This window comes from Colobus angolensis, unplaced genomic scaffold (genome assembly GCF_000951035.1).
Source record: "Colobus angolensis palliatus isolate OR3802 unplaced genomic scaffold, Cang.pa_1.0 Scaffold90, whole genome shotgun sequence".
Taxonomy (NCBI): Eukaryota; Metazoa; Chordata; class Mammalia; order Primates; family Cercopithecidae; genus Colobus; species Colobus angolensis.
This window is the reverse complement of record NW_012122932.1, coordinates 5,488,828-5,498,397: the sequence shown is the minus strand read 5'-3', so window position 1 is coordinate 5,498,397 and position 9,570 is coordinate 5,488,828. Positions and strand designations below refer to the sequence as shown.

General features: G+C 49.5%; 1 protein-coding gene across 1 annotated transcript in view; it reads left to right on the top strand.

Annotated features, from left to right (window-relative positions):
- Window positions 1-338: 338 nt before the first annotated feature.
- Window positions 339-9,570, top strand: part of ANXA6 (annexin A6) — a 60,524-nt gene continuing 51,292 nt past the window's right edge. Inside the window, exons 1-2 of the mRNA XM_011931618.1 lie at window positions 339-403; window positions 506-634. Coding sequence (XP_011787008.1) covers window position 634 — 1 coding nt within the window. The 5' untranslated portion in view covers window positions 339-403; window positions 506-633. The remainder of the gene's footprint in view (window positions 404-505; window positions 635-9,570) is intronic.

Genomic DNA, 9,570 nt, shown 5'->3' with positions numbered 1-9,570 from the left:
TTCCGTGATGAGAATATTTTGGAACTAGATAGAGGTGGTGGATGCACAACATCGTGTCTGTACAAAATGCCACTGAATTGCTGACTTTAAAATGGTTAATTTTATGTTATGTAGATTTCACCTACCCAAAAATAACGGGTAGGTGGATTTCATCTGCCCAAAAATAATGTCCTTCCTTTGCTAATCTGCAATGGCTCCCCAGTTGACTCAAAATAAGAGACAGAGTGCCTTCAAGGACCCCGGAGGTCCCACCTGATTGGGTCCCTCTTATCTCTCCTCTCCCTCCCACTCAGTCCATTCCAGCCACACTGGTCCCCCTGCTGATCCTCGGAGGCGCCAGGTCGCCCCCTGCTAGGAGCATTTGCTCCAGCAGTTTCCTCTGCCTGGAACACTCTTTCCACAGGTATCTGTCCAATTCTTCTAACTTCCTCATCTCCTTACCAATACCCTGGGGACAATAATTCTGTTTCCTCTGTATTCCGTTTATCAATTTTTCCTGTTCTAGTGCTGGATTACAACTGCTGGTCTCCCTGCCTGCCTTCCCCTGCTTCCCAGAGCACGAAGGAGCGTGCCTCCGCAGCTCACTATTTGTGTGACCTTGGTCCAGGAACTGGACTGGGCTCTCCTCCTGAAAGTGGGTAAATAATGTAACCGACCTGATGAAGCTGTTGAGGCATGGAATCTGACCTGGCAGATAAAGTGCCCCTGGCAAACCTCAATTTTCTGTTTCTCAACAAAGCTTTGGCGAGTTGTAAGGATTTGCGGGAAAGTGTCCAGAACCGGGAGTCAGGAGCCCTGACTTCTTAGCCCTGAAGGGCCGCCTGACCTTGGTCAAAGCCCCTACTCCTTCTCGGTCTCCGGTCCGGGGTCTGGGAACTGAGGAGGTTCTCCCAGCGAGCCCCTCTGGCTAGGGACATTCTCAGATTCCAAGAGCAAAGGAGCTGGAGGGGTGGAGTGGAGGAGGGAGGCGGGCGCTCTGGATTGGCCTCTGCGCGCCACGTGTCCGGCTCGGAGCCCACGGCTGTCCTCCCGGCCCGCCCCGCGCTGCGGCTGCTGCTGGGCTAACGGGCTCCTATCCAGCGAGCGCTGCGTCCTCGAGTCCCTGCGCCCGTGCGTCCGTCCGCGACCCGAGGCCTCCGCTGCGCGGTGAGTGGGCTGAGGCTGTAGACGGGAGTCGCTCTGGGAACCCCTTCCCTGGGGCTGCAGGGACACAAGCAATAAGCGCCCCGTCATCGGCTGATCCATGCACCGCGCCTGGAGCGGGGACGTGAGGGCGCGGTAACCTGAGAGTGTCGCGGACTGGGTGTGTCTGGGGGGCGCAGCGGAGCAAATCTGGGGCCGGGGCGGAGAGGCGTGGGCGGAGGGCGCCCTGGCTGGGGGAGGGGAGGGGAAGGGAGGGAGTCCTGGCGCTGCAGAGGGTCTGGTTGAGGGTGGGGGCGCTGGGGCTGGTCCTGCCGGCCTTAACTTGGGGGCCAGGGGCTGGTCCTGCCGGCCTTAACTTGGGGAGCTCAAGAGACTTTTGAAGGTCCGGGGTTGAGTCAGCTGGACGCCAATCAAAGGATCCGCAGAGAAGGGTGTGGTTGAGGCCCAAGGCTGAGAGCTGGAGCGTTGGACCCTCCAGCTGCTTATAAAATGGCTTGTGTGTGGTGTTGGGGGAGGGCTGTCTGCGTGCAGACAGCTGAACGTCTGGCCGTACATACCTCAAGGCCTCATGGACCCCATCCCCTTTGGGCCACTGCTCGTCTATGAATGCCGACTCCCAACGGGGCTCCGAGGCTTCCTATGGTGAGGCAGGGGCACTACCCTTCTTTCTGCTTCCCCTAAGAGGTCTAGGCCTTCCCAGAGTTCGAGGGCTTCAGATGATTCCCCATATACCAGCATGGGAGCGAAATACCCTGAATCGGAATCCCAGCCCCTCTTGCAGTGTGACCTTGGGCGGTGGCTTTCCCTCTCTGAGCCTGGATTTCCTTCTCCAAGTCCATAGTTGAGAAACCCAGTCTCTTTCAAAGGAAACAATGGCTTTGCAAATTGATTTGTTTGTCAGCTGTATGGAATGATTGCAGGTTTGGGAGTCTTGATTATAGGTTTGGGAAGCCTGGCACAACCCTTGTAGGCCCTACAAGGGGAAGGGGCAGGAGGTCCTTTGGGACAATTAATCTGGCCATGGCTTCCTGCCTCCTCCTTCTTTTCCCTAGATTCTAGTGGGTCTTCTCTGACAATTCCAAATTTGGACATATGGCTCCCGAGTTTGTGAAAGGACTCTGGTTTCCCCCCAAGAGTCCGCCCTTTTCCCTCCATTATTCCTTCCCCTTGCCCAAAACGTGCTTGGAATTGCTCCCACTGACCCAGACAGGATATCCTGACCTGCTTAACCCTTCATGGTAAAGCGAACAACCGCCCCAGTTTCAGCCCCTGTGGACCCTGACCTTCTAGCAGCAGGCCCTCAGCCATGCAGAGGGCACTGGCCTGGGGTCAGAGGAAAGCCGGGTTACAGTCCAGGTGTGCTGGGGCTTCTTGAGCAAGCCCTTTCTCTAAGCCTTTGTGCCCCATCTGGAGCAAAGTCTGCTGAACTGCCTGCCACTTCCAGTGCAGACATTCTAGGGTTCAACTGTTCTAAGATTTAGGATTCTGGGAGTTGGGTGGAGCTGGGGAGGGCAGGAGGCAGAGGCTTTCATCCCCCTCTGCAGCTGTGACAATCATTCATCCATCCTTCTTTGCCTTATCTACTCTTTGTTCCTAAGGCAGCATCTGCTGAGATACAGAAAATATTTGCAGTTTCTGGATAAGGGCCACAGCTGTTGCTGGGGCAAAATGTAGACGTGAGTGTGCAGAGGAGGGGCCAGGGAAGCCCAAGGCCTGGCCTCTTGAGACTGACTCCTGGGATGAGGCGGGGGAGACTGCAGTGCTGGGTAGCTGCCAGTGACTGGCACATCTGCACTGCAGCACCCAGAGGGAACCCTGGGCCACCAGGATCCAGCCTCAGACCCAGCCCCTGCCCTGCCACTAACCAGCTAGGCACCCTGGGCACACCTACTACCCCTCTGGGGCTTAGCCCTTTCCTCTCAACAGGGATAGGACATATACGCAGGACACCCCCACTGGTATTATTAAAATGGGTTGGGTCTGAATGGTTCTTGCTCTACCATTCTAGGATTTTCTGGGGAGGCCCAGTGGAGTCACCAGCCTCACCCCACCCAGCCCCTCCGACATACTTCCTGGGTGGCGACAAAGCACAGGATGTGGTGTCTACCATGATTCCTGAGCTTGCACGTACCCCTTCTCCTGCCAGTAGAGGAGAGGAAGTTGGAGGGGTGTCTTTATGCCTATAAACTTGCCTTGGAATCCAGCCTCATTCCCTTTCCTCCTGGAGTTGAGAAGCCCCCACAGAGACTGGCTATGGAGGAGTGACTGTCCATAGGTTCCTTGGACGTCCTGCCTATTTGCAAAATGAGAATGAGATTGATACCTTCATGAGGCTGTAAGATGGCAGATATGAAAGTGCTGTGTTATCTCAAAAGTGTGTGGTGCTTGAGAAGGCAGGTGACCTGATTGAGTTCCTCTTCTGAAAAACCCATGTCCTGGAGGTCCTTAAATAATAGCAATAAAATGGTAACCACTGGGGAACATCACACACTGGGATCTGTCGTGGGTTGGGGGGAGTGGGGAGGGATAGCTTTAGGAGATATACCTAATGTAAATGATAAGTTAATGGGTGCAGCACACCAACATGGCGCATGTATACATATGTAACAATCCTGCACATTGTGCACATGTACCCTAGACCTTAAAGTATAATAAAAAAAAGAAAAAAATATAAACAGAGATGAATGAGATATAAAGGTGCAATTTTCTTGAACTGTATTAAATACCTGATAATTAACAACAACAAAAAAAATGGTAACCACTATTATCTCTCAAACTCTTAAACTTGCCAGGCCCCGGCTGAAGCCTTGATATGTTAGATGCTGTTATTAATGCCCATTTTACAGACGTGGAGACTCCAGCCCTTAAAAGTTTAAGGAAGAAATAATAATGACAAATGCTTATAAAATATAGTGTTTCCTGTGTGCCAGGTCCTCTTCTAAGCTCTACACTTGTCTTAATTTTTTTTATCCTCATCATAACTCCTATGAGGGAGGTGCTATTTTTATCCCATCATTTTTTTTTTTTTAAGTATGAAACAGGCACGGAGAGGCTCAGTACTTGCACAACACTACACAGCTACTAAATATCGCCCTCAGGCTTCAGTCTCAGGCAGTCTGGCTCCAGCCTCTACACTGTGAGACACTACTTTGCTGCCTCTCACAAAAGTGACCTGAGCTGGAGTTCAAACCTAGGCTAGACTAGTTCCAATCCTGAAGCAGACAGATATCTCCTAAGGTCTTGTCCAGCCCTAGGATCAATGGTTCTGGGTCAGGAGAGGAAAAGATATTGCTCTCTAAGAAAGCCGAGTGTGTCAAGCTGGGGGGTATGCCCACACACAGAGCCTGGGGATGGCATTTACCCCAGCTGCATCAGAATCAAGGCTCCTGGAGGGTTATGGAGCGCGTCTTGGGTGTCTTCCTGCAGACTGGGGGAGAAGCCAGCAAGAAGGGGGAAAGAGGGAAGGATCTAGATTTTATAGGCCAGGGGCATTCTAAGTGGAATAGATATACCCCAGGAGTCACTGAAGATGATCTTTTGGGGGTACAGGAAGAAACTATTGGACTCCTTATTAAATGTACTTTCAATGTCATTTTAAAAGTATATTTCTGTTTATCATGGTAAATACTCAATTTTTCCTTGGTTATGGGTTGGGTATAGGATCTATGTGTATATACTGCAAACTGCTGTGTAACATCACCACGTCACCAGCTTTGTGGGGCCAGGAGCCCTGTCTGTCTCATTTTCTGTTCAACCCCCAACTCCTACCAGTGGGCCTAGTCTGCAGGAGGTGCTCAAATAAATGTTTATGGAAAAACATACCCCTGCTTGATGACTGATTTTCTTCTGATGTTGGGTAAGTGACTTAACCTCTCTAATTTATCTCCTGGCTATAGAAAGAGGAGTAAAGCACAGTTTGAAAACCAATAGTAGATGGTTCCATTTGCTGAGGTCACTAAAGAAAGCATGAAAGTCATTCAGTGCATTTTACCCCCAACCATCCGTAGGAGCCACGCCCTGTGGGAGGGGGTGCAGGAAAGAGGCATTTGCAGTAATTTTCTAAAAATGGTAAAATTATGACTCATACAGATACAAAAATGATCATGTGCTGTTCTACTTATTAATCAATGACCGCACCAGGCAGATGTTATAACCAGCTCAAAAGACACCTTTGTATTGAAAGCAGTGTGCAGTTAGAGACAAAACTGGTTTTTCTACCTGAGGGGGTGGGAAATCAATTGGACCTTTACCAGAGAGGGCAAGAAGTATATATTAGAAGTACTTTGTGTTACCATCAATTATCTGCAACTTACTGACCTGTAAAATAGCTCAAAGACAATGAAAGTCTAGAGTCAGACAACCTGGAGGGTTTTCCTTTGAAGTACAGATTTTTTCCCATGATACCTTGGAGGCTACAGCCCTTATCTAATGGAGAAATGATAAATCCACAGTGGTTGACCAAAGCCCGTCAAATCAAGGTGGTTTCAGAGCACCGGAGGGAGGAATACCTTCCGGCTTGTTAGAAAAGGTAGCTTGAATCCAGCAGATAACAGTGGTTCTCAGCCTCCTTGGTTGCCATGAAAATCACCTAGGAAAGTTTTTAGAAATTACCAAAGCCTAGGCCTCACCCCAGCAGTTGAGTCAGAATCTCTAAGGTCTGACCTTAAATCTTTGGTAATTTTGAAAATTTCCCCGGGTTCTATTAGTGAAGCTAGAATTGAGAAGCACTGGTATAGATTCTGGAAAGCTGGATTAAAAATGTTGGTGGAAGGCGTTCCTGGTTTAGCAGGGGAGAGAGGGCGAAGAGGAAGGTGGTGATGGCAAAGAAGTCAGGAAGGAGAACCAAGGGCCTTGACTGCTGAGCTTAGAAGCCCAATATTAAGGGGCACCATTGGAGACTTGTGAGCAGAGGAGTACAGTGGCTCAGGCTGTAGTCCCTCAGGCACTCCCCTGAGGCAGAGGTCTGGGTGGGTTTTTTGTTTGTTTGTTTGCATGATTTTCCATACTATTTCTTTTTTCTTAAATCACCCTCCCACCACACCTGGTTTCACCCCCTTACGCTCAACATCTCCTTTCCCTCAAAAGTGCACTCTGTTCCTCCACAGCCCAAGCTACCTTTCAAGGACAGAAATGCTTTTTCTTAGCCTGGTGTTACTATTCCTCCTGGCATGCCCCGCCCTGATTCCATTGAATCCAGATTTTGACTGTGCACCTCTATCAGCCTGCACCCCTAATATTTTCTTTAACTTTATACATGTGTAACAAATAAAAATGGAACATAAAAGGGCAAGATTAAAACATTTGGGAAGTGGTGATATTCTTGTCCTGCACCCCAGTGGATTGTCATACCCATCACCCCACTTTGGAGACTACCACTGTAATAATGATGATTGTGACAACAGAAGTCACCGTTTATTAAATACTTAATCTGTACCTGGCCATGCTAAGTATTTCACCTGACTTATTTCATTGAATCTTCACAAAAACCTTAACAAGAGTGTCACTTCAGAGATGAAGAAGCTGAGGCAGAGAAGTTCCATAACTTGCCCAAGTTACTAAGCTCGGAATTTGCATGGTCAGGATTTGAACTTGGGCATTGACCACAAAGCCTGCATTGATTCTAATGCCACATTGCCTCCATTGTAAATGTTTGGGCTTATCATAATAAAAGCCACCATTTCTTGAGCCTTTACTGTGTGCCAGGCACTGTGCTAAGTGTTTTCCACCTGTTATTTCATTTATTTCTCAGTATCTGTAGGTATTTCTGTCTGCATTTTGCAGGCATGGAAATTGAGATTCAGTTTAAGTAACTTACTTAAATAAAAAACTGCTTTGCAACATCTGTGCCTCAAAGCCCATGCCTTCACATGACTTGGACAAAACCCTTCCCCTATCCACATCTCTGTGGTTGAGCCGTTCCTTCTAGAGTCAGCCTGGAGCTCTCAAAAGGGAAGGAAGAAACATGATTGATTGCAGGCAAAAGGATGAGGCAAGGGGTGGCCAGAGCAGCACAAAGCCACCCAGGCCATTCATTCTGCTCCTGTGTGGGTTTCAGGAATGATCAGTCATGATAAGTCGTCACAATGAATCTCATCTAGATCTGAGAGAATCAGGGTTCCTGGGAGGAAAGAGGCACAGGTCTAGAATGACCCTGTTTACTAGTCTTAAAACAGTTCTTTCAACCACGATGATGAACGATGCATATTGGCCGGTGGAGATGGGGAGCAATCCTGTGGCCTGGGAGATAACCCTCCTAGGACTGGTATTCTGCTGTGAAAATCCTGGGTTGAAATCTCTAAAAGCCTCTAACGATAGATCCTACCAAAGAGGGAGTGATGTGTTGTTCCCACTTTAGAGATAAGAAACTAAGGCTCAGAGAGGGATCTGGCTTGCCTGGAGTTACATGGGGGCAGACTGGGAACCAGAACCGGGGTCTTGTTATTTGGACTCTTCCTGGTGTCCCATTGCAGCCAAGACCCATAGTTGTGTGGGCTGCTAGGCAGAGATGTTGGCTGCTTCCTGGGCCCTGGCAAGTCACTTTCCCTTTCTGAGATGCCTTTACCCCGTCTAGAGAATGAGGGACTTGGAGTCATGGATTATTAAGGGCCTTTCTGGGATTCTGAAATGCTGGATGTAAAATATTCAGCCAATTTGAGCAGTATGGTCTGGGTTGCTCTGGAAGGGATCAGAAGCCATCTTAAAGCCAGGGTAAATGGTGTGTTTATGATTAGCTCAGGAGCTTCCCAGAGCCCTCAGAGGTGGGGCTGTGGAATCAGCAGGGGGACTGGCCCTCAGAACTGCAGTCTGAACATCTAGTTCTGGAAGGAGCTTGCTTTTTACATATGAACCGTGCACTCACACAAGGCACATAGAAACTGCTCTCAGAGCTGAGAATATCTTCCCAAAAAGTAGGAAGCACCTCCTTGGAGCCATCTCTCCTTGGAAAGGGATGTTCCTCCAGATGGGCCTGGGCTGCAGCCAGCAGCTGAAATTTCCAGCAACAAGCCCAGAGGAAAGTGCTTCAAGGCTGGAGGTGCAGGTGACAGGCCTCAGCCCTCCCTCTGCCTGTGTCAGCTAACTTCCTGGGTCTCATTCAGTCCCTGGTTCTCCGCTAGCCTTGGGCTTCCTTCACTGTCTCCCCCTACCATCCCCCAGGTCAGAGGAAACCCAGAGCTGGCTTCCAGCCTTATCCTGGGGTAGATGTGGGCCCCCCTCCCCCCAGCACACCCTGGAAAGGGGGTACAGTTTCCATTTCCTGGTGAGAGCTGCACAGTTGTACCAACGGGCCCCTGGTTGCCAGGGAAACCGCAAGGCTTCCTGGAGCTGAGCTGAGCTGAGCTGCATTTATTTGCAGGCAGATCCGTCCTCTGCCTTTCACTTCCAACCCCATCTGATGACTGTCCTCTACTGACTGCAGCTTGGGGGACTCATAATCAGCCAGTGGGGACACAGAGGCAGCACAACAGAGCCCCTGTCCTCAACTTCCCACCAGCACAGTGAATATCACCATTTACTAAGAGTGGGTCTTGTGCCCGGGCCTCTTCTGTGCTGCCTTTGACATAGCTTAGGTCTTATCCTCCAACAACCCTATAAAGCAGGAAAGAGAAAGCTTCAGTTTTGTGCTTGAGATCGCCTTGAACTCAAAAATGAGCAATAAGCCCATGGTCACATGGCTAAGGTTTTCCCTTAGTCTTGGGGGAACAGGGAATATGTGGAGAACTGGAAGGCATTGAGCTGAAATGTCTCCATGATTTCTAGTCTCCTAGTTCTGTTCCTTTTAGGTCTTACTGGGTAAATCTGATTGACTTTGTTATGTTTACCTTTTTTTTCTTTTTCTTTTTTTGAGTCAGAGTCTCACTCTGTCGCCTAGCCTGGAGTGCAGTGGTGCCATCTCTGCTCACTGCAACCTCTGCCTCCCCAGCTCAAGCGATTCACCTGCCTCAGCCTCCTGACTAGCTTGACTACAGGCACACACCATCACACCTGGCTAATTTTTGTATATTTTAATAGAAACGGGGTTTCGCATGTTGGCCAGGCTGGTCTTGCATTTCTGGTCCCAGGTGGTCCTCCCTGCTTGGCCTCCCAAAGTGCTGGGATTACAGGCACGAGCCACTGCTCGTGGACTCTGTTATGTTTACTTTTAAAAAGCAATGCATAGACATTGTTAAAAAGCCATCAATAATCCCAGCACTTTGGGAGGCTGAGGTGGGCAGATCACAAGGTCAGGAGTTTGAGACCAGCCTGGCCAACATGGTGAAACCCGTCTCTACTAAAAACACAAAAATTAGCCAGGCATGGTGCCATGCGCCTGTAATTCCAGCTACTCAGGAGGCTGAGGCAAGAGAATTGCTTGAACCTGGGAGGTAGAGGTTACAGGGAGCTGAGATTGCGCCACTGCACTCCAGCCTGGGTGATAGAGCGAGACTC